At 44.4% G+C, this 25,561-nt stretch overlaps 1 protein-coding gene across 2 annotated transcripts in view; it reads right to left on the reverse strand.

Annotated features, from left to right (window-relative positions):
• Positions 1-18,210, reverse strand: part of MTMR14 (myotubularin related protein 14) — a 44,090-nt gene extending 25,880 nt beyond the window's left edge. Inside the window, exons 1-6 of one of the 2 annotated variants that reach the window (XM_070455568.1) lie at positions 17,906-18,210; positions 16,111-16,259; positions 9,883-9,991; positions 2,714-2,789; positions 2,346-2,406; positions 750-872 (exon numbers count right to left, since the gene is read on the reverse strand). In XM_070455568.1, coding sequence (XP_070311669.1) covers positions 750-872; positions 2,346-2,406; positions 2,714-2,789; positions 9,883-9,991; positions 16,111-16,259; positions 17,906-18,061 — 674 coding nt within the window. In that variant the 5' untranslated portion in view covers positions 18,062-18,210. The remainder of the gene's footprint in view (positions 1-749; positions 873-2,345; positions 2,407-2,713; positions 2,790-9,882; positions 9,992-16,110; positions 16,260-17,905) is intronic. The other variant, XM_070455569.1, reaches the window with a different exon arrangement.
• Positions 18,211-25,561: the final 7,351 nt, after the last annotated feature.

The raw sequence follows: 25,561 nt of genomic DNA on the forward strand, positions 1-25,561 counted from the left end.
CCCAATGTTTATAAGCCTCCCAGATGAAGGAAGCACAGCCGCCCTGACTGAGAGTGCAGAGAGAAAAGAGCACAACCACTGAGATGCTGTTCAGCAGGGGCCCCGAGGGGGACTCTCCTCTCCACCGTCTTCTCCAGCATCGGGCGAGGATGCTCCCGCAGCATCTGACAGAGGACTACTCTGACAGGGGGACCTACAGACAGCTGAGCTGTAACTTAGCCTTAGCGTGGTTTATCTTCTAAGATAAACATGGCATAATTAAAGGTCAGTTTTATAAAAAAAAATAAACAAGCAACACTTTGGGAAAATTCCGCAAATTCATCACCCCAACCTAGACTCCATTTTTTCTCATTTTTCTTTGTCTTCTGAACACTTGGTCCGTACAGCATATAAAAATTGAGTGACTACTGACTTTCTGGATCCACCTTATTTTTTTAGATCCACTTTAAAAGAGATACTAATCCACCAGAGATGGCGGAGTGGCAGCAGAGTACGCGAGACGTTGGCGGCTCCCCCGGTGCCTACTGGACCACCCCGAGCAAGTGAGTTAACCTCTGTGGCTTGTTTCTCCCCTGCAGGAGGGGGACAAGAGAACCTCCTCATAGGGAGGGCTGTGCGAGGATACAGGAAGAGGGTGCTCAAGGCCTGGCACCCAGTGTGCCCTGGTGACTGCTTTGCACCATCCCCGAGCCCACGAGCCTGTGAAGACATGGCCTCCACCCACTTGGAGCAGGGTGCTCTGCACTCACTTCATGCCAAACTTCACCTTCTTGTTCTCCACCATCAGGTCACAGATGTACTTGACTGACAGGTACCGGAGCAGCTTGATGTCATAGCCTCTGACCTTATCAAAGAGATGCGTGTCGGAACTTCTGAAACAAGACAGCCAGAGGGAGAAGCTGCACTGAGTGTCCATTCCCAGAAGTCCAGGAGCTACAGGAGCACTTCTGTTTCCCTCCTCCAGGAGAGGGCGGCTGGGAGGGCCAGACAGGACAGCGGTCCCAGTGAAGGTGAGGGAAGGTGACTTTCCAAGAGATTATCCTGCTCTCTGGGACACATTTCAAAGAGAAGCAATATGCAGCTGGAGCGGGAAAGGGCTTTCTGGTGCTGCTTGACATTAAGCCAGAAGACTCAAGATAATCTCCGAGTTCTAAAAAGCAGCAGGCTGGTGGCTGATTGAGTCTCTGAGCTTCCATTAGAGTTTATCTCTCTCTACCCTCCTCCCTCTCCCCCATTTATTACCATTTTTAGCCATATGACTTGCTCAAAATGTAACAGATTGGAATTCTCATTGGGAGATGGACTTTTTAGAGCTATTTTATCAACTGATTGTAAAATACTAGCAAGTGAATTCCCTCTGCTTAGAAGGCCTCTGAAACAAGGAGAAAGATGAAATTTTCCTAATCTCCAGGCTGCCTTCTGATCAGTCATACAGATAAAGGCAAAAGTAGAACAAATAAACAGTCACCGTTAATTTATTTTTTTAATGCCCACTGCTTTGCTGAACCCAGCAGATGCCTCGCCAAGAACAGTGCGCAATGTGGAAGACAGCCTGGCTGGGGCAGAGGTCGTCTGATCTCGGGGGAAGAGCCAAACATTCCTGTGTGCAAGCCAGAGCCACTGCTCGTGGAACCAGCAGGCAGAAGCTAGGCACAGCAAGATGCCTTTTCAAGCTCCGAGCCGTGATTTTGGGCAGCTGATCTGACTAGGGTGCTCATGTGCATTCCAGAGATGCCTGACACCAGTTAAAGACTTTCCATGTGGCACAGACCATGCAAAGGAGCTTTTCCAAAACACCCTTACTGTCATTTTCTACAAAGTATTTAGAAAGGAGGTAGGAAGAGTGGGAGCCAGCCCCCTCCCTCCCTTTTGGGGACCTAAAGCACTCCTCTGTGTTGTACTCCCTTATGGCACCAGTCACGCAGCTGCGGAACTCCTGGTGCCCGCATCGCCGATGTGCTGACCACAGTCCCCAGGCCAGGTGTGTCCGGCATCACCTGGTAGGCCGGACGTCAACATCCTGGAAACTATGGGGCTTGAAGACACACAGGTGTCTGCGCCATGTCTTGGGCCTGCAGTGCCAGGAACCCCAGGACTGGAGCACTCCCTCTGGGGTCCTGGTGAGCAGCCAGGATAAAGAGAGACTGCTCAGGTAGTTCATAAAGTCAGCTGCAGTGAGGCTACAGGGCGGACTTCAGCCACTCTGTTTCAGGGACGTGGACGAAGGAAGCCAATCCACTCACCTGGACCACTGATAATGTCACGGCCAACAGCTGGAAACGGCCACCACTGGTCACATACCTGCCCCTCACCCATGCCCAGACCCATAACTGCCTGGCACTGACCGAACAGCACAGTCCTCCTCCGTGAGATCCTCTGCATCTGCCCAGGCGTCGTCTGCACCCCCTGTGGGAGGAACCTGCGGTCAGCACTTAGGGTGTGACAGGGGCTCCATTCAAGGGCTGCTTGACCCCTGGTTCCACCCCAAGGACCATGCTCCTCCCTTTTCCAGGACCTGATGCCCCACATGCCTGGCATTCTTCTCACCACAAGCATCTTCTCAGGTGATGAAGGGAGGGGCTCTAGACGTCCCTGCCCCCGCCCCAGGTTGCTGCCCATCCCCACAACCACCACCACCGCTGTGGCCCTGGGTAGCTATTCTCCATGGCTGGGCTCCTGTTCTTAGTCACAGAGGCTGCAGCTCAAGGCTCACCTGAGAAAATATAGTTGTAGCCAGTGCGTCCATACAGCTCCCCCCATCCAGCCAGTGTGGCTGACCTGCAAATGTGCTGGGAGAGAAATCACATTTTCAGGGTCAGATGGTTTTCTGGAGTTTTTTGGTTCTACTTTTCCCTGCTTTCTTGAAATATAATTGACCCATGACATTGTGTAAGTTTAAGGTGCACAACATGCTGATTTGCATCACTAACATACTGCAAAACCATTACCACCACAGAGTTAGCTGACACCTGCATCAGGTCACGTAATTACCATTTCTTTTTTTGTGTGGTGGAAACATTTAAGACCATCTCTCTCTACAACTTTTAGGTATATGATACAGCGTTATTAACTATAACAACCATGCTGTACATCAGACTCTCAGATCTTATTCATCTTGCAACTGGAAATTTGTATCCTCTGACCAACAGTCAGGTGGTTTTCTGAAGTGCACACAGTAGGGGGAAGCCCTGGAACTCTTCTGATCATTCCAGACCAGCAGAATGGGTGCAGGAGTGCTGCCCAAAGTCTTCTCAGCATCAGGGCCACTGCGACAGCAGTCTCTCTGAAGCAAGCCTAGATTTTAAGCTATAGCCTCTGTCAAGGGGTTCTCACTCCCAAACGAGAGGCACCAGAGTGTCACTAATGGTAATGGGTAGATTCAGTGGTTGTCATGTGTAAGTGGTCTTACCTGGGTTAAGACCTGGTGATTATCACATGTGCATGTCAGTATGTCAGTGAAACACAAGCACCACCTTTCCACTGGGTTTTCACAAGCCCATGAGGGAAGAGTGGCTGACTGCAGGCACTGCTGCTGCGTCACAGATGAAAAGAGTGACGGGCACAGGGAGATGAAGCAGTGCCTGAGATCCCACAGTGAGGAGTGAGCTGGGATCTGACCGAACCCACCTCCCTCCAGAGCCTGTGTGCTGTCACTGCAACTGTTTAGCGCAGGGAAGGGAAACTTTGGAGCAGGAGGGTCAATTAAGGGAGAAACGTTTGGGGGCTTTTTTTTTTTTTTTTTTTTTAAGAAATTTTGCCTTCTCTTTCCTATGTACTAAAGGAATGTAGTAACTGTAACTGTGCTTAACTATGCTTTTACTCTTTGCTCATCACTGAAGCAGCATTGCAAGAGCTAGAACTCTAGAAACCAGGCAACAGGTGTGAACTTCATTATCTAATTTTTAAAAAAAGTTTATTTGGCTGTGTCAGGTCCCAGTTGCTCTGCCGTGTGTGGGATTTCAACTTCCAGACCAGGGACTGAACCCATGTCCGCTGCATTGCATGGCAGATTCTTAACCACTGGATCACCAGGGAAGCCTCTCACTATCTGATTCTAAGACTGAATCTTTAAAAATTGTGTTTGATGAGATCCAAGAGGGGTGGGGGAATGGGAAGAGGTATCTGGGATCTGGTGACCCCAGGGTTTAGCTACAGGCTGAGGAAGGCAGTGAGGGTGGCTGGGAGATTAAACTGGGGGAGGGGAGAAATTTCTGACTGGGTCATGCGGGCTGGCAGTATAAGGAGGGTCCCTGGAAGACTGTAGAATATTGCTAGAGGGCGTCTCCTTCTCCACCTGTAAGACAGTGGGGAAGAAACAGTTTTGCTGCCACAGGAAAGGGGCATGGTAGGAACTGGCAGGTCATCACTGGCAGCTTAGGACAGGGGGCAAATGATAGAAGAGCAAGCTGCTACAATCCGGGGGGCGCTTTGCCAGTGCTGGGACAGAACGCATTTGAGGTAGGGCTGTCCTGGAAGCCTGTAAAGAAGGGCTTGGGCAGAGTCCTGCTAGCCTGAGCAGAATGCACTCCACGAGGGAATGTTTCACTTTCTCTGGGTCCAAAAGGATTCTGCAAATCTGATGACAATGACAAACTGTCTCCAGATAAAAACGTACACGCCAGAGTTTACCTATAGCTCCAAGTTCACCCACAGATCCCTCTCCAGCCTCAAATAACATCCTCTACTCGGAAGAGACCAGCCTAGTAATGAGAAGTTGCAGCAATGGAGTGTCCATTTGCAGGCTGAGGATCCTCAAGATTCCAGTGGTATTGGGGGAGGTCTGATTCATGAGCAAACAAGTGGGGCAGGGGGTGGTTGTTTGAGTTTGGCCAGCACATGTTACCATGTCCCCCTCCCCCATCATCCAAGCTGTGGCACCAAATCTCACTCTTCTTTCCATTATTTCTATTAAATCTTTTTCAGGCAGACACACATCCCCTCTTGAGCTGTTGAGCTCAGAGCTCTTCTCAAGGCTCAGATTCTTCTTTCTGCTCCCCAATTTCCCCAAATCCCCTCGATCCATCCCTGTTTTTTTGGTCACAGAGGCAGCCACACCCAGCCCAGGGGACTCATCAGGTCGGGGACGATGGGCGACTGGCTGGCTTCCCAAGTGAAGCACCAACCTCCACAGGAAGGTCCTGAGAACTGGAGTCTGGGGGAAGCCGTACCCCACGGGTGGGTCCATGCCTGACCTTGCTCCCGGGCTTCATGGCTCCAATGCAGAGCCCACCAATTCCATACTTTAAGCTTAGCTCTTCACTGAGAAAGCAGGATACACTCTGAAAGCTATCCATTTACCTAATCAGGAGTGACCTCTAATGTTGCATGAGGAAGATCGCTCTGTAGGATTTGTAAATGTAGTACCAACTTTGGCATGCAGAATAAAAGCAGCTGATCTCTGCTCCCCATTTCTTAAGGGAAGAAACAGAGAGAAAGAGGAGCTGTTCCAATTTTAATTGCCTAAAAACCAGATACAAGTGATGGGGAAGAAAATGGCACATGAGAACAGCTTACTCTTAAATACTTGAACTGAGTTTTATTAAAAAATTAATAATATATCTTATTTAAAGCCTATATGTCCCTAGATATTACTATGTCAACATATAATCACTTTTTAAATTATTAATATTTTACATTTTTTTGGATTAAGTCTTTAAAATCCAACATGTATTTTATAATTACAGCACATCTCAAATAGGATGATTTTCAGTGTTTAAAGGGTAATGTAGTCCTACCTCAAAAGAAAATTGTGTTTAATCAAAAAAATTTCTACATTGCTTCAATTATAAAATAGAAAGTAACTGAAATGAAACAAAATCAGACGTTTAGTTCCTAAGCTGCACTAGCCACAATGGACTGAGTTTGGAAGAAAGCAGGAAGTTGGCACTTCTGAGCATACATTCCCCGGCCCAGCTTGGCTGGGTATGTTGACAGAAAACGCTGCTGTCACCAAACTCGTTAGGGCCTGCTGGGAGACCCACCTGAGGACAAGATGCCCACCTCACAACAGAAGACCCTCTCCTGTTCTTCCTCATCTCCTGATCCTCAAGTTCATAGCTCTGCCTTCCCCACTCACTGAGCTCCAGGGTGACAAGACTGTCTCAGTCACCTGTCCCCCTAGAACCCAGCACAGAGCCCACTACTGTGTAACCCAAGAGCAGTGTCTTCCTAGAGAGCTTGCCCACACCAGCTGGGTGGGCAGCTGCTAGACAGTGGGAGGACAGCAGTAATAAGACACGGCTTCTGGACTCATAGGGATTACGGCAGAGAGGAGACAGCAGATTTTCAAACACAAGAGGAATAAAATGCATGTAAGTAGGTATTAAGCCAGTGAACATGACGGAGTCAGGGGAAGCTACAGGGAACACAATGGGATCACATCAACAGACAAGAAGGTGCAAATGGAGAAGAAAGCAGGATGAATGGTGAAGCCCTTAAGTGTCAAAGCCTCCTCAAAACAATACCACCCTTGCCCCCAACAAAGGAATCTGCTGGCAGTCCAGCAGGTAGAGCTCTTATGCTCTCACTGTCGATCAGGCCTGGGTTTGATCCCTGGCTGGGAAACTAAGATCCCACAAGCCTTGGGGTACAGCAAAAAAAAAGAAAAGAATAATCCCTCCAACTCTTCACCCTCCCTCTGAAATGTGTTGCCTTGGGGCTCTTTCTCTCAGTCTCACCGAAATTTCCCAAGTGCATTCTGGAAACTCCCTCCTCAAGGTCTGCAGAGTGAGAAAGAACAGACCTGACAACACCACACAGATTCCTCTGCTTCAGGACTTCTCAGAGCCTTTCCTACACTGACATATGCTTACCAATGTATCTCCTGAATCTGGAGCTCGGGGGTCAGGGTGAATCTAGGGTGCAATGTCTCTCAATCTTATTTGAGAGGGAATGCTTTGCACAAGCGTATCCTTAAACTACTGTTCTATGGAACACACTGTGGGAAGCACTGGTTTGAGTATTTCCTACATAATTTCTAGTGACAAACACTATGATCCACATAGCAATTACCTAAACTGGAGGTGTCAGAGCTTAGAGCAACACGAAATTTTCCAAAGGGGGAAGGGAGAATAAATAAGCTTTAAGATGATCAGTTTCTGGAACTTCACTCCCAGACATACTTTCCCCTAAAACAGACCAACTCTATGAAGTCTGTGGCTTCCTGACTCACCTGTCACATTTGCTCTTCTTCCACTTTACGAAAGAAAGGCAGAGAGGAGAGCAAACAGACTTACCCTATGAGAGTCTGTGGCTGTTTCTCCTTTCCTATCTCCTCTTGTCACATGAAGGTACAAAAGCAGAGGAATCAGTCTAGCATTTCTCTTTCCCACTGCCCTGCCCCAGCCCTTGCCTTCATGCTGGGAGAATGGACTAAAGTCCCAGAGGTGCCAGGACCATAGCACACGCAGGTGCCTACCAGATGAACAGAATAGGGGGCAGACATTTCTGCTCTCCTCCCCTCCTCCAAGCTAGTAGTCTGCTTCTTCTAGATTAATCTTTCTCAAAATGATATTTGTATCCTGTATTTCCCTGCCCAGAAATCACAGAGGCTTGTCTGGCAAATGTAAACACCTCAGCCAGCATCAAGCCTCCTGCATTCAGTCCCTTCTAACCTCAGCTCCGCCACTTACTTCCACTCCCATGAGGTAGTCTCCCAGCCTTTCTCATGCCTGCCTCACTGTAAGCCCCCAGGCAGGCACCTGCCTGGAATACCCTCCCACTCTTCTTCCAAAGCTTGTAGCCTAGTTCCACTCACTTAATGAGGCCATGCCTGTCAGTCCACACTACTGCCCATCTTGGTGGGTTCCTCTGATACCACACTATGTGGCCCTAAGCTACAGTGTAGTAACTTGAGGGCATTTTGCAGTAAGTTTAAATCTCAGCTCTCAAGTTGTGTAAAGTAAACTTAGGGAAATTATTTAACCACTTTGAGCCTTCATTTCATCTGCAAAATGGGAATATCTAATACATCAAAGGATTATAAAAATAGGTGAAATGAGACCCTATTTGGGTACCAAATTAACAACACTCAATAGAATATAAGCTTGATAAGGGTGCAAATTTTTGTTTATCATATATGCTGAGGTACCTTAAGACCTGAATATGATACATAAATAAATATCTGGTAAATTACACTACTGAAAGAATGGACAAATAACTTATCTGATCTAATCTATTCATAAACTTGTGATGTAGGCATGATTATTTTGTCCATTTGACAGAGGAGTAAATGGAGGTCTTGCACAGGCAGGAAGCAGCAGAGTCGGGATCAGAGCCTAGGTAGCAGGGCTCCAGGACACAGGGTAGAGTCCTCCGCTGTGACATCCCTTTCCTACCTAGACTCACCCTTGAAAAAAGTGGCATTGGAATTGGTCTTATTCTCTGGCCTGCTTCCCACCACACCAAGCACCCGGTAACCACCCAAACTTGCCTGGCAACAAGACAACTGTCAGTTTAGTTCAGTTCAGTCACTCAGTCGTGTCCAACTCTTTGCAACCCCACGGATTGCAGCACATCAGGCCTCCCTGTCCATCACCAACTCCTGGAGTTTACTCAAACTCATGTCCATTGAGTCAGATGCCATCCAAGCATCTCATCCTCTGTCATCCCCTTCTCCTCCTGCCTTCAATCTTTCCCAGCATCAGAGTCTTTTCAAATGAGTCAGCTCTTCGCATCAGGTGGCCAAAGTATTGGAGTTTCAGCTTCAACATCAGTCCTTCCAGTGAATATTCAGGACTGATTTCCTTCAGGATGGACTGGTTGAATCTCCTTGTAGTCCAAGGGACTCTCAAGAGTCTTCTCCAATACCACAGTTCAAAACCATCAATTGTTTGGTGCTCAGCTTTCTTTATAGTCCAACTCTCACATCCACATGACTATTGGAAAAACCATAGCCTTGATTAGACGGACCTTTGTTGACAAAGTAATGTCTCTGCTTTTTAATATGTAGTCTAGGTTGGTCATAACTTTCCTTCCAAGGAGTAAGCGTCTTTTAATTTCATGGCTGCAGTCACCATCTGCAGTGACTTTTCTTGGAGCCCAAGAAAATAAAGTCTGCCACTGTTTCCCCATTTATTTGCCATGAAGTGATAGGACCCGATGCCATGATCTTAGTTTTCTGAATGCTGAGTTTTAAGCCAGCTTTTTCACTCTCCTCTTTCACCTTCATCAAGAGGCTCTTTAGTTCTTCTTCACTTTCTGCCATAAGGGTGGTGTCATCTGCATATCTAAGGTTATTGATATTTCTCCCGGCAATCTTGATTCCAGCTTGTGCTTCATCCAGTCCAGCGTTTCTCATGATGTACTCTGCATATAAGTTAAATAAGCAGGGTGACAATATATAGCCTTGACACACTGCTTTTCCTATTTGGAGCCAGTCTGTTGTTCCATGTCCAGTTCTAACTGTTGCTTCCTGACCTGCACACAGGTTTCTCAAGAGGCAGGTCAGGTGGTCTGGTATTTCCATCTCTTTAAGAATCTTTCCACAGTTTGTTGTGGTCCACACAGTCAAAGGCTTTGGCATAGTCAATAAAGCAGAAATAGATGTTTTTCTGGAACTCGCTTGCTTTTTCGATGATCCAACAGATGCTGGCAGTTTGATCTCTGGTTCCTCTGCCTTTTCTAAAACCAGCTTGAACATCTGGAAGTTCACTGTTCACGTACTGTTGAAGCCTGGCTTGGAGAATTTTGAGCATTACTTTACTAGCATGGGAGATAAGTGCAATTGTATGGTAGTTTGAGCTCTCGTTGGCATTGCCTTTCCTTGGGATTGGAATGAAAACTGACCTTTTTCTGTCCTGTGGCCACTGCTGAGACAACTGTACACTCTGCATTAAGCCAGGTACCTCCAAGGGAGGGAGAGTGGCTATGGGGAGGTCTTACCTTGCCCTTGAACAGGATCACCGGGCAGACAAACCGTCCTCTGCACCTGGCTGTCTTGCTGCGGTTGACGAGGTCCTGCAATTTGCTCACTTGCACGGTGCTCTGAAACCTAACACAAGGCAAGAGAGGTAGGTTAGGCTGCTTGTGCATGAGTACTGTGTAACCCATGCTAGGGGTGTGTGTGTGTAAATATTCATTTCAAATTGAATAAATGCTCAGATTCCTAAATTCTAGATCACAGACATTTTATGCTTTTCAAGAAAAGAAAAAAAATGCTAGATTATGGGTACTAAAACTGCAATCATCCTGATTTCAAAACCTTTAAGATTAAAACAAAAAAGTGAGCAACTCTGAAGACACGGTACTGAAAATGAAGAAACACAGGGAGCAAACTGAATGTTGATTATGTCCAGGGTGCTCGGTTTTTCACCCCAAAAGTTGGACAAATATGTTGGGAACCCTCTGGCAATAATGAGGCCATCTTTGTGATCTTTCACAAAGATGGCAGGATATGATGAAGTTCACATTCCACATGGTTATGAGCCTCTGATACATCATCAACATTTCAACCAACACTAATAGTCTAAAATGTCAAAGGGCAGGGAATGCTGGAACAAAGGTGGTGAAAAAGAAGCTATTCGTGGCCTTGACAAGCATGGAAGTTAACGCACCCAGCTCTGCTAAGGGAGCTTCTAGAACACACACAAAAAGACACATTTAGAAATGAGTTTAAGCAAGTCACACCTATAGCAGACCCTTAAAATAAGGGTCTGCTCTCACAGATTCACCCACTGAGTCTTTTTTTTTTTTTTTCACCCACTGATTCTTAACAAAAGGCTCCACATCAGCCAGTAAGAACTTCTGGTTCCAAGAGAAACAGGAGGCAGGAAGTTCAACAGTGGGAATCTCTCCCGGCTATGCAGAGTAATGGAGGAAGAGGAAGGAAGATAGTCAAGCTCCTTCCTTACAAGGGTTGAGTTTCCAGGCTGAGTCTGAGAGGGTGTCATCCCTCCTACATCCCAGTCCTGCTAGTGTCACTGCATATCATGTGCACACAAATAACTGTTTCAGAAGGAGTAAGTTCAGTGACTCCTAAATACCACTGGTACCTCTTTAAGCATATCTAAATTCCGTTGGCATAAATAAAAACATAGTCTTCTGAAAACACTGCTGATTTCTTAGTAGCCTTCATAGATATATTCTCAAGCCAGTTACTAACAAAATAACTACTATCAAGTGAGGATTTGAAACTGAAGTTAAAACAAGGTCTCCAAATAAAAACCTGATATATAGTCTAGAAAAATAGTTCTGATGAACCTATTTACAGTGAAGAAATGGAGACACAGACATAGAGAACGATCTGGTGGAAACAGCAGGAAGAAGAGTGTAGGACAAACTGACAAAGCAGCACTGACATATATATACTATGATGTGTAAAACGGATAACAAGCGGGAAGCTGCTGTATAGCACAGCGAGCCCAGCCTGGGACTCTGTGATGATCGAGAGGGGTGGAATGCAGAGGTGAAGAATGGCTCTAGAGAGAGAGGAGATATATATATGTTTGTGCATGCACCTGTGTGAAGTTACTTGTCATGCCCGACTCTTTGTGACCCCATGGACTGTAGCCCACCAGGCTCCTGCAATGGGATTCTCTAGGCAAGAATACTGGAGCACACTGCCATCTCCTCCTCCAGGGTATCTTTCCTACCCAGGGACTGAACCAGCATCTCTTATGTCTCCTGCATTGGCAGGCAGACTTTTTACCACTAGCGCTACCATATATAACTATGACTGATTTGCGCTGATGTAAAGCAAAGACCACCAGAACACTGTAAAGCAATTATTCTCCAATCCAAAAAAAAAGAAAGAAAAAAAAAAAACAGAAAAATAAGAATCTATAACTGAAATAAAAAATACAGTAGCGAGAATAAATACCAAATTAGATGATACAGAAGAACAGATGAGCGATCTGAAAGATGGTAAAATAAAAATCACCCAATGAGAACAGCAAGAAAAATTTTTTAATGAGAGGAACTTAAGAGACCCCTAAGACAACATCAAATGTGCTAACATTTGCATTATATGGGTCTCAGAAAGAGAAGAGAGACAGGGAGAGAAAAATTATTTGAAGAAATAACCACTGAAAAATCCTCTTATCTGAGGATACAGGTTAGAGAAAGCAGGTACAGGAAGCATAAAAAATAATAATAATAAAAAAATAACTTGACTCAGCAGTTTGGTGATTGTAGAAAGAAAACAAGAGGATAAAGAAAGAGGACTTAAATTTTCCATGGTGTATGTTTCTGCAAGGTATGATTTAAGACTTTTTGCCCATTTTTACTAAGCATTTTAAGTCACAAATTTATTACATCTTTACTATAATTCAAATAGAGAAGTGACTACATAAGACTTTTTTCCCCTTTTCTTTCTGTTTTTGGCTGCACTGTGCAGCATGCAGGATCTTAGCTCCCTGACCAGGGATTAAAACTGTGTCCCCTGCAGTGGAAGCTCAGAGTTTTAACCACTGGACCACAAGGGAAGTCCCCATGTTATTTTTACGACCAAGATTTTTTTCTTTTCTGAAGGAAGGAAGAAGGCTGGAGTGCCTCCTCACGGTATGTACAGAGTGCTGAGCTTAGCTGCTCAGTCATCTCTGATTCTGCGACCACATGTACTGAATCCCGCCAGGCTCCCCTGTCCATGGAGATTCTCCAGGCAAGAATACTGGAGCTGGGGTACCATACCTTCCTCCAGGGGATCTTCCCAACCCAGGGATGGAACCCAGGTCACCGCACTGCAGGTGGATTCTTTACCATCTGAGCCATGAGGGAAGCCCAAGAATACTGGAGGGGGTAGCCTGTCCCTTTCCCAGGGGATCTTTCCGACCCGGGAATCAAACCGGGGTCTCCTGCATTGCAGGAAGACTCTTTACCAGCTGAGCTACCAGGGAAGCTGGCACAGGCCAATCAGTCAGGCCCTAGAAAAAACATGGCTCACTGGAAACCAAGTTCTACCACCTTCCCCTCACTCTGTGAAATAAAAAGTCAACTGAGTACAAAATAATTGCCTAATTAAACTCAGATGCCAACAGAATATAAAAAAAATACACATAATACTGCTTACATTAGTCTTCCTTCCACCTTTTGGTGGCCCCAGGTCATTTGCACAGATGAGGTCAGCACTATCTGCTGAGTTTAAAAAAAAAAATTATTTTTATTTATCTGACTGAATCAGGTCTTAATTGAGGCATGTGGGATCTTTAGTTATGGCATGCAAAACCTAGTTCCCTGACCAGGGATTGAACCCAGGCCCTCTGCACTGGGAGCCCAGAAGTCCCAGCACCTTCTGCTTTAACTGACTCTGAGCTCACACCAGCAGCTCTAAATGCCTTGAAACTGCATTTGAGTCTCCCAGGCTGAATACTTCCATTCAACAAATGCTCCACAAAACCAAAGGAGAGAACATGCCAGCACTTCTATCCTCAGGGCTCTGGGCAGTCTTATGTGGAGGAAGGCACACTTTTTTCATTAGGCTAGCTGGTGCTTTATTGTCCTGCGTCCCCTACTCAAAGAACCAATTCAGTTTCTGTTCTCAGTGGTTCCTGTTTTTATTTTTATTATTTCCTGGCCTTAGAATCTTCCTCTTACCATGCTAAGCACTGGGCTGTGTCTGACACATGATACTCATATTTGAAGGAATGAAAGTGGGCTACGTATTTATGTTTGTCTTGTGGGACTGAGCCCTTAACCTGTAGATCTGAAGCTATCTCTGGGTAGATGGTGTCAAGAGTTCAGTTGAACTGTAGAACATACAGCTGGTGTCTGAAAATCAGCAGTATGAGGGAAGCCCCCTACCCTATGCTTACACACCAGTGGGAATTATCAAGTGCAGAATTTTAACTCTGTCTCCCAATGCCTCACCTACACTTGCCCTAATTCTGGCCTTTGTTACAATGGCATTGCTCACTTATTGGTCTGTGTTACCCACCAGACCTAAAGGTAAGGATTTCATCTCTCTGGTAGGGTCTCCAACTAGACCCCCGAGATGTGTCCCATGGCAGTAGTTTGTCTTACTGACAAACACGTCTTGGCCATTCAGAGAGCACCATCCAGGCTTCTATTCCCAGACGATGGGCAAAACTGGGGAGGTGGGTCAATAGAACCAAACCACTTCCTAAATCTAGTTCTACCTTGTGCAACTCAGTCTAACTTAGTGTCATATTAACACCAAATTCAGGCATGTAAAGAAGCAAAAAGTTCTATTTCTTCTCACCTACACATGCACATATTCCCTTCTCTTCAACAGACATGGCCCACTTAGTATCACTTTGAGGCCTTGCAAGAAGTGAAAAGTAAAAACAGACTGTAACTCCTCTAGGGTTAGCGATATACTGTGGTGGTCCTGGCCTGGAAGGTGACTCTGCTAGGCAAAGTGGGAGCTTCCTGGCAGTGATAGAAAGAAAAGGCAGGCATACAAGTGCTATGATCTACATATAATTAATCCCCCCAATATGTTCCTTTTTCTCAGGGAATCCACCTCAACCTGGTTAGAGGGCACACTTACACATCTCCCATCTTACACAGGAGCAAACTTCTCTATGTGAAAGCCCTCTCTGGCTCCCTGTGGTTCCAGGCTATAGCAAAGGACTCATCTAGGAAGCTCTCTGTGATGTAGAAATTCTGATTTAGGGCCCCTGAAATCTGTGATTTCAGTGAGTGCTCAGAGGGTACTAGCCCAATAACCACTAACACCCACAAGTCTATACTCCTTGGACCAGTGATCAAGACCCCATACAAGCTAGTCCCTAACTAAGGACATTTAAGGGACATTCCTACTTGTCTGTCCAATTCCAGCTGAAAGGCATCTCCACCATAGGGTCTCCCCAAACACTCACACAACAGGCAGGATCTACCCTTCTCCTCAATTTGTCTGCAGCAGCACTTCTCCAACCTCTATGTATGTATGGGCCGTACTGTTATGCTGCGATTTTGATTCAGTGGCTCTGGAGCCCAGGACTCAGAATATCTAGCCAGTGAGCTCTGAGCAGTGCTGTGAGCAATGATGGCCTGCTGCACCCCGGAGAATGACTCTACTGTAGCCCTTCTCATAACAGCGCTTCCCTGGGGCCAGGGTTTCAGATATTGTTGGCAACACCTCCTGGAATTCCCTTAAAATCAACACAAGCAGGAAGTCTAGCAGAACAAACTTTGAGATTAACATGAAGCACTTCCTAGAGTCTTATAAGCCTCTTATAAATACTTATTATTACTTATAAGCCTTATAAGTAATGAGCCTGATTACTTATCAGTGTCCAACAACTGCTACCGTTTACTTGCTGCCCATGGGCTGCATCCTGTGCTGGGTGCTCTGTGTCACTAGTACCTGGTGAACTGTTACCTTAGGGAAAAGCACCCGGGCTTTGGTAGGTCCTCAATAAATAGTTGGAGAAGGCAATGGCACCCCAGTCCAGTACTCTTGCCTGGAAAATCCCATGGACAGAGGAGCCTGGTAGGCTGCAGTCCACGGGGTCACTAAGAGTCGGACACAACTGAGCGACTTCACTTTCACTTTTCACTTTCATGCATTGGAGAAGGAAATGGCAACCTACTCTAGTGTTCCTGCCTGGAGAATCCCAGGGACGGGGGAGCCTGGTGGGCTGCCGCCTATGGGGTCACACAGCGTCAGACACGACTGAAGCGACTTGGCAGCCGCAGCAATAAATAGTAGCACTTATTTCTAACTCTTAGAGCACACACATCACGCTTGGAATAGTCCCATTTATCAGCGGGGATTGCACTAGCCACTTTTTGAAACAGAGGTAGAGACTGATAAGGAAACTGAGAGCCAAAGCAGTTAAACAACTTGCCCAAGTTAGTGATGCAGCCAGCAAGTACACTGACCTCAGGCTTTGAAGCTCTATACACGCACGTGTGCACGTCCACAAAGCTTACCTCCCACTGACTCTTAAACAAAGGAAACACTGAGATTCAGGGAGGGGAGGCGTGAGGTCAGCTGTATTAGGACAATGAGCAATAGGGTGAGAGTAAAACAGGAGTCCAGGACCATGACTTCCAGCTCCTTCTTCTACGCTGTGCTATCAGGATGCCAACAAGGCTTAACATCTGGGAAAAGAGAGTCTGCCGTGCCCAACAACAGACTTTCCTGACCCTGGGGATGAGATGTTAAGGCCTTCCCAGAAGGGCACGCCTTGGTGACATGATGCTCACGTGTCTTTCTCCTTCTCAGAACTCTCATACTCCAGGAACACGATGTGCTGTGGGTAGTGGCCGCAGATATCCCCATTCACGTTCTGAATCACGCTGTAACAGTAGTCTCGGCCAAACAGCTCCAGACACCTCTTCTCAATGCGCTCAACCTGCACAGACGAGGAGATATGAACGTAAGAAGATTCTACGATTGAGAATTAGGCGGGTCCTGCCTTGGAGAAATCTCTGGGGATAACCGCGTGCCTCTATAATTCAATACAAGGAACAGACCTGTTGTTAGGTCATAGGCCCTAAACGTGCAGTTCATGAACTCATGTAATAAACTTTGGTGGGGGCAGGGAGGGACTCTGAAGCCCTCAATGTTGTTGAAACTGTGTTTCTTAGGCATCCAAAGAGAGGACTACACCTTTCATGAGATTCTCAAAGGGGTCCACAATCCCTAAGTATTAAGAACCTTTGCTCTAGGTTATTTTAACCAGCATCAATACATTATCTTCCTTTGGCTCCAGATGCTTCTCAATTCTCCATTCACAGAACAGTACCTAGAAGCTCTAAATAGTGTCATGACTAGAAGCTGCAGACAAAGGTGTCTCCTTACAATTTGCTTATGAAATAGAAGGAACAGCTCCCTTGAAACTGCTCTTATTTTGCTCAATTCGGGAAAGGCCCCCTAGAAAAAGGACATAAAACCTGTAACATCTCAACAAGCCTGCAAAAGGTCAGAAAGTTTAAGGCCAGCTGGAGTGAAAGTCAGACATAACTTTTTACAACACTGATCTACATGGGTGTGTAAAATGAAAAGAGGCCCAGGAAAACCACTGACCCTGTAACCACCCAAAAGACCGATGGAGTAGGAAAAACTCACAGGAATGAGGAAACCTCAAATTTCAAGGGACATGAACATCATTAAGAAGCCTATTAAAAATGACAAATTCCAGGTTCCTAACCTCAGAAATTCTAACTCAGTAGGACTGGGTGGGACCAAGGAACCTTTATTTTTAATAAACATCCCAGGTGATGCTGATGGTATGGAGCCAGACCAGAGTTTCATGGCCCTGCATGGAAGAGAATTCCATTGGAAAACCTGATGCTACACCTGCCAAAACCACGTGAGGAATGAAAGATGGTAGAGTCAGCAAGATTCCCATCAGACTGCCAGGCAGTGCCTAAGATGGAAATGGCGTGACCAGACTGGAAGCTTTCCAGGTCTAGCAATAAGGAGACTGAAGGGAATCCCAAGGGTAGAAAAACAGAGGAACTAAGACTTGCTTTTGATAAAGGAATAGAGAGTGTGGGCTGTTTTCCTACTCCATGGGAGAAGGAAAGGGATGGATCTAATTCTAAGTAATGCTGAGACTGTTTAAGGAGGCAACACAACTCAGTTTACCTCTTTGCTACATTCTGCACCACCCCTCCAGCCCCTTCACTCTAATCTCTGGCTGACTTGCAGAAATCCTCTTTTTAAAAGTCTAGAATTCAGGGCATTTGTCCCCATACCTGATGCAAGAGAATTATCCCCACCCTTCAGCTCCCCCTCTCTAATCTCTGAACATGGTCTCTTAGGGCTGATCCCTGGCCTCCAACCTTTCTGTCTCAAACCAAAATGTCGTCCTTCCTTGGTTCACTCTGACCCCAGTTCCTCCTTTCGGTTTTTAAACCCGGACCCTTACTCTCCAAGTCCAGACCCTGGGAACTTCCCTCTGTTTCCATCCTCTGACCCCTGACCTTAGGCTTTCCTCAGTTACTTCCCAAGGCAGGGACCTTCTCTTCGTGCTCCCTGCTGCTCCGTACTCACCTTAGAGCCGCCCGTCCCACTGCAGTCTTTGGCCCGGTACTGAGTCCGGGAGAACTCCTCCAGCAGCTCCCCGAGTCCTGGCTCCTGTGGCTGTGGGCTGCCCGAAGAAGTCGAGGGCCCCGCCGAGGCAGCAGCGGCGGCCCGAGCGCCAGCCATGGCCCAGCCTCCCGTCCCCTTCAGCGCCCCGCGGCCCCCTCAGCGCGGCTCAGCCCAGCACATGGCACCTGCGGATACCAAGTACAAGTCTAGAATCTCCACAGCCGCCTCAGCCACCGCCTTCGCCTTACACTTCCGGTCCCGCCCCACCCAGACGGATGTTTACTCCGGCACTGACCAATTGGAGCCCAAGACTCCCGTCCTGCCCCAAGATTACCCGCCCACCCCCGACGCGGAGCGGTCCAAGTGGTCTCCGGGGAGGGGACCGCGGCCACTCGCAGAAGCCTCCTGCTCCGCCCCACGGGGTTTCCCCCGGAAAACCAGGCTAAACCATTGGGACTGCGTGGGGGGAGGTGGACAGCGCGGGAACTAGGAGGACGGAACCACGGAAAGACCGCGGAAGAGTGAATTGAACCATTACAGAGAGAGGAGGATGCTGCAATAGTCAACCCAATTTATTGAAGGAAAAGGGAGCGGCGAGGGGGATCATGACTGGCTTGAAATTCTGTGATTAAGAAGCCCCATATTATTTTTGTTTTTTTAACAGACCATTTCAAACAGTCACAGAAATGGAGAGAATAGTATAATCAACCTTCATGTATCCATTAGCTTGTGTCAACAATAATCCAAATACTATCAATCTATCCTGTTTAGTCAGTCTTTCCCCATCGAATAGAATTGTTTTAAAGCACATCTCATTATTTAATCTGTGAATATTTCAGTATTTGTAACAGATTAGTACTGTTCAGTTCAGTTCGCTCAGTTGTGTCCGACTCTACGACTCCAGGGAACGCAGCACGCCAGGCTTCCGTGTCCATCACCAGCTCCCAGAGTTTACTCAAACTCATGTCCATCGAGTCGGTGATAGCATCCAAAAATCTCATCCTCTGTTGTCCCCTTCTCCCGCCTTCAATCTTTCCCAGCATCAGGGTCTTTTCCAATGAGTCAGCTCTTCACATCGGGGGCCAAAGTACTGGGAGTTTCAGCTTCAACATCAGTCCTTCCAATGAACACACAGGATTGATCTTTAAGAAGGGACTGGTTGGATATCCTTGCAGTCCAAGGGACTCTCCAGAGTCTTCTCCAACACCACAGTTCAAAAACATCAATTTTCGGCGCTCAGCTTTCTTTATACTCCAAGTGTCACATCCATCCATACATGACTACTGGAAAAACCATAGCTTTGACTAGACAAAACTTTGTTGGCAAAACAATGTCTCTGTTTTTTAATATACTATCTAGATTGGTCATAGCTATTCTTCCAAGGAGCAGGACTCTTTTAATTTCATGGCTGCAGTCACCACCTACAGTGATTTTGAAGCCCCCAAAATAAAGTCTCTCACTGTTTCCCCATCTATTTGCCATGAAGTGATGGGACCAGATGCCATGCTCTTAAATTTTCTGAATGCTGACTTTTAAGCCAGCATTTTCACTCTCCTCTTTCACTTTCATCAAGAGGCTCTTTAGTTCTTCCTCACTTTCTGCCATAAGGGTGGTGTCATCTGCATATCTGAGGTTATTGATATTTCTCTCCGCAATCTTGATTCCAGCTTGTGCTTCATCCAGTCCAGCGTTTCTCATGATGTACTCTGCATATAAGTTAAATAAGCAGGGTGACAATATATAACCTTGACATATTCTTTCCATATTTGGATCCAGTCTGTTGTTCCATGTCCAGTTCTAACTGTTGCTTCCGGACCTGCATACAGATTTCTCAAGAGGCAGATCAGGTGGTCTGGTATTCCCATCTCTAAGAATTTTGAACAGTTTGTTGTGGTCCACACAGTCCAAGGCTTTGGCATAGTCAATAAAGCAGAAATAGATGTTTTTCTAAACTCGCTTGCTTTTTCAGTGATCCAATGGATGTTGGCAATTTGATCTCTGGTTGCTCTGCTTTTTCTTTTCTTTTTTTTTTTTTTCATTTATTTTTATTAGCTGGAGGCTAATTACTTTAGAATATTGTAATGGTTTTTGTCATACATTAACATGAATCAGCCATGGATTTACATGTATTCCCCAACCCGATCCTCCCTCCCACCTCCCTCTCTACCCAATCCCTTTGGCACTTCCCAATGCACCAGGCCCGATCACTTGTCTCATGCATCCAACCTGGGCTGGTGATCTGTTTCACTATAGATAATACACATGTTTCAATGCTGTTCTCTCGAAACATCCCACCCTCGCCTTCTCCCACAGAGTCCAAAAGTCTGTTCTGTACATCTGTGTCTCTTTTTCTGTTTTGCATATAGGGTTATCATTACCATCTTTCTAAATTCCATATATATGTGTTAGTATGCTGTAATGTTCTTTATCTTTCTGGCTTACTTCGCTTCTGTATAATGGGCTCCAGTTTCATCCATCTCATTAGAACTGATTCAAATGAACTCTTTTTAATGGCTGAGTAATATTCCATGGTGTATACAGTACCACAGCTTCCTTATCCATTCGTCTGCTGATGGGCATCTAGGTTGCTTCCATGTCCTGGCTATTATAAACAGTGCTGCGATGAACACTGGGGTGCATGTGTCTCTTTCAGATCTGGTTTCCTCAGTGTGTATGCCCAGAAGTGGGATTGCTGGGTCATATGGCAGTTCTATTTCCAGTTTTTTAAGAAATCTCCACACTGTTCTCCATAGCAGCTGTACTAGTTTGCATTCCCACCAACAGTGTAAGAGGGTTCCCTTTTCTCCACACCCTCTCCGGCATTTCTTGCTTGTAGACTTTTGGATAGCAGCCATCCTGACTGGCATGTAATGGTACCTCATTGTGGTTTTGATTTGCATTTCTCTGATGATGAGTGATGTAGAGCATCTTTTCATCTGTTTGTTAGCCATCTGTATGTCTTCTTTGGAGAAATGTCTGTTGAGTTCTTTGGCCCATTTTTTGATTGGGTCATTTATTTTTCTGGAATTGAGCTGCAGGAGTTGCTTGTATATTTTTGAGATTAATCCTTTGTCTGTTGCTTCATTTGCTATTATTTTCTCCCAATCCAAGGGCTGTCTTTTCACCTTGCTTATAGTTTCCTTTGTTGTGCAAAAGCTTTTAAGTTTCATTAGGTCCCATTTGTTTATTTTTGCTTTTATTTCCAATATTCTGGGAGGTGGGTCATAGAGGATCCTGCTGTGATTTATGTCAGAGAGTGTTTTGCCTATGTTCTCCTCTAGGAGTTTTATAGTTTCTGGTCTTACATTTAGATCTTTAATCCATTTTGAGTTTATTTTTGTGTATGGTGTTAGAAAGTGTTCTAGTTTCATTCTTTTACAGGTGGTTGACCAGTTTTCCCAGCACCACTTGTTAAAGAGGTTGTCTTTTTTCCACTGTATATCTTTGCCTCCTTTGTCGAAGATAAGGTGTCCATAGGTTTGTGGATTTATCTCTGGGCTTTCTATTCTGTTCCATTGATCTATATTTCTGTCTTTGTGCCAGTACCATACTGTCTTGATGACTGTGGCTTTGTGGTATAGTCTGAAGTCAGGCAGGTTGATTCCTCCAGTTCCATTCTTCTTTCTCAAGATTACTTTGGCTATTCGAGGTTTTTTGTATTTCCATACAAATTGAGAAATTATTTGTTCTAGTTCTGGGAAAAATACCATTGGTAGCTTAATAGGGATTGCATTGAATCTATAGATTGCTTTGGGTAGAATAGCCATTTTGACAATATTGATTCGTCCAATCCATGAACAAGGTATGTTTCTCCATCTGTTTGTGTCCTCTTTGATTTCTTTCATCATTGTTTTATAGTTTTCTATGTATAGGTCTTTTGTTTCTTTAGGTAGATATACTTCTAAGTATTTTATTCTTTTTGTTGCAGTGGTGAATTGTATTGTTTCCTTAATTTCTCTTTCTGTTTTCTCATTGTTAGTGTATAGGAATGCAAGGGATTTTTCTGTGTGTTAATTTTATATCCTGCAACTTTACTATATTCATTGATTAGCTCTAGTAATTTTCTGGTAGAGTCTTTAGGGTTTTCTATGTAGAGGATCATGTCATCTGCAAACAGCGAGAGTTTCACTTCTTCTTTTCCTATCTGGATTCCTTTTACTTCTTTTTTTTTTTTTAAATAAAAAGTTTTATTGGTGAAAAATAGAACCACCACCTACACAGGGAAAAGAGCACAAAAATTCAACTGATACAGAACTGAAAGTCACAACTACCCAATGTTGTTTGCGATTACTTTTCAATTTCTTAAATGGCTTCCATCAATTTTTTAAATAGCTTTGCCAATTTTCAGCTGAAATAGAATCAAGTTTTCAAAAAATTAAGAGCCTCAGCGAAGGGACCAGCTTTTAAGATAACAAAGGTGACACCAAGAGTCTCCTAATAGGACCAATTCTACCGAAAAATTCCTGAAGTACATAACTACTGAGTCTGGTAGAACAGTAGCTCAGAGACCGTCAGGGATTAGTTAGAACACTGACTTAGATGGTCCAGTATGCAGAGAGGGCAAACAAAAAAGCTGCATTTCCCTGTCAGATGAGTTCACATAAGAAAACCAAGGAGGTGCTAAGAAAATACAGGCAATGGCTGCTCAAAATAATTAAGAAGGCATTCTAAATACCACATATTATTAGACAACAGTGTATAAAGTGATGCAATTAGAAAACAGGCAACTTAAAAAAATTATGGTCACAGGTCTTTGAGAACTCAAGAAAACAATCAATAGCAAACACAAGAGCTGAAAGTCTCAGGTGAGGGTTGAAATTGAAAGTGAAGTCGCTCCGTCATATCTGACTCTTTGCGACCCCGTGGACTGTAGCCCACCAGGCTCCTCCATCCATGGGATTCTCCAGGCAAGAATACTGGAGTGGGTTGCCATTTCCTTCTCCTAATTCCTTTTACTTCTTTTTCTGCTCTGGTTGCTGTGGCCAAAACTCCCAAAACTATGTTGAATAGTAGTGGTGAGAGTGGGCACCCTTGTCTTGTTCCTGATTTCAGGGGAAATGCTTTCAATTTCTCACCATTGAGGGTAATGCTTGCTGTGGGTTTGTCATATATAGCTTTTATTATGTATGTTCCTTCTATTCCTGCTTTCTGGAGAGTTTTAATCATAAATGCGTGTTGAATTTTGTCAAAGGCTTTCTCTGCATCTATTGAGATAGTCATATGGTTTTTATCTTTCAACTTGTTAATGTGGTGTATTACATTGATTGATTTGCGGATATTAAAGAATCCTTGCATTTCTGAGATAAAGCCCACTTGGTCATGGTGTATGATTTTTTAAATATGTTGTTGGATACTGTTTGCTAGAATTTTGTTAAGGATTTCTGCATCTATGTTCATCAGTGATATTGGCCTGTAGTTTTCTATTTTTTGGCATCTTTGTCTGGTTTTGGAATTAGGGTGATGGTGGCCTCATAGAATGAGTTTGGAAGTTTACCTTCTTCTGCAATTTTCTGGAAGAGTTTGAGTAAGATAGGTGTTAGCTCTTCTCTAAATTTTTGGTAGAATTCAGCTGTGAAGCCATCTGGTCCTGGGCTTTTGTTTGCTGGAAGATTTCTAATTACAGTTTCGATTTCCTTGCTTGTGATGGGTCTGTTAAGATCTTCTATTTCTTCCTGGTTCAGTTTTGGAAAGTTATACTTTTCTAAGAATTTGTCCATTTCTTCCAAATTGTCCATTTTATTGGCATAGAGCTGCTGGTAGTAGTCTCTTATGATCCTTTGTATTTCAGTGTTGTCTGTTGTGATCTCTCCATTTTCATTTCTAATTTTGTTAATTTGGTTCACCTCCCTTTGTTTCTTAATGAGTACTTGCTAATGGTTTGTCAATTTTGTTTATTTTTTCAAAAAACCAGCTTTTAGCTTGGTTGATTTTTGCTATGGTCTCTTTAGTTTCTTTTGCATTTTTTTCTGCCCTAATTTTTAAGATTTCTTTCCTTCTACTAACCCTGGGGTTCTTCATTTCTTCCTTCTCTAGTTGCTTTAGGTGTGGAGTTAGGTTATTTATTTGACTTTTTTTCTTGTTTCTTGTAAGCCTGTAACGCTATGAACCTTCCCCTTAGCACTACTTTTACAGTGTCCCATAGGTTTTGGGTTCTTGTGTTTTCATTTTCATTCATTTCTATGCATATTTTGATTTCTTTTTGGATTTCTTCTATGATTTGTTGGTTATTCAGAAGCGTGCTATTTAGCCTCCATATGTTTGAATTTTTAACAATTTTTTTCCTGTTATTGAGATCTAATCTTACTGCACTGTGCTCAGAAAAGATGACTGGAATGATTTCAATTTTTTTGAATTTATCAAGACTAGATTTATGGCCCAGGATGTGATCTATTCTGGAGAAGGTTCCATGTGCACTTGAGAAAAAGGTGAAGTTGATTGTTTTGGGGTGAAATGTCCTATAGATGTCAATAAGGTCTAGCTGGTCCATTGTGTCCTTTAAAGTTTGTGTTTCCTTGTTAATTTTCTGTTTAGTTGATCTGTCCATAGTTGTGAGTGGGGTATTAAAGTCTCCATTATTGTGTTACTATTAATTTCCTCTTTCATACTCGTTAGTGTTTGCCTTACATATTGTGGTGCTCCTATGTTGGGTACATATATATTTATAATTGTTATATCTTCTTCTTGGATTGATCCTTTGATCATTATGTAGTGTCCTTCTTTGTCTCTTTTCACAGCCTTTATTTGAAAGTCTATTTTATCTGATATGAGTATTGCGACTCCTGCTTTCGTTTGGTCTCCGTTTGCATGGAATATTTTTTTCCCAGCCCTTCACTTTTAGTCTGTGTGTGTCCCTTGTTTTGAGGTGGGTCTCTTGTAGACAGCATATATAGGGGTCTTGTTTTTGTATCCATTCAGACAGTCTTTGTCTTTTGGTTGGGGCATTCAACCCATTTACATTTAAGGTAATTATTGATAGGTTTGGTCCCGTTGCCATTTACTTTGTTGTTTTGGGGTCCCCTTTATACAACCTTTCTGTGTTTCCTGTCTAGAGAAGATCCTTTAGCATTTGTTGAAGAGCTGGTTTGGTGGTGCTGAATTCTCTCAGCTTTTGCTTGTCTGTAAAGCTTTTGAATTCTCCTTCATATCTGAATGAGATCCTTGCTGGGTACAGTAATCTTGGTTGTAGGTTATTCTCTTTCATTACTTTAAGTATGTCCTGCCATTCCCTTCTGGCCTGGAGGGTTTCTATTGATAGATCAGCTGTTATCCTTATGGGAATCCCTTTGTGTGTTACTTGTTGTTTCTCCCTTGCTGCCTTTAATATTTGTTCTTTGTGTTTGATCTTTGTTAATTTGATTAATATGTGTCTTGGGGTGTTTTGCCTTGGGTTTATCCTGTTTGGGACTCTCTGGGTTTCTTGGACTTGGGTGGCTATTTCCTTCCCCATTTTAGGGAAGTTTTCAGCTATTATCTCCTCGAGTATTTTCTCATGGCCTTTCTTTTTGTCTTCTTCTTCTGGGACTCCTATGATTCGAATGGTGGGGCGTTTCACATTGTCCCAGAGGTCCCGAGGTTGTCCTCATTTCTTTGGATTCTTTTTTCTTTCTTCCTCTCTGC

Source organism: Odocoileus virginianus, chromosome 26, assembly GCF_023699985.2.
Source record: "Odocoileus virginianus isolate 20LAN1187 ecotype Illinois chromosome 26, Ovbor_1.2, whole genome shotgun sequence".
In the NCBI taxonomy this organism is placed as follows: Eukaryota; Metazoa; Chordata; class Mammalia; order Artiodactyla; family Cervidae; genus Odocoileus; species Odocoileus virginianus.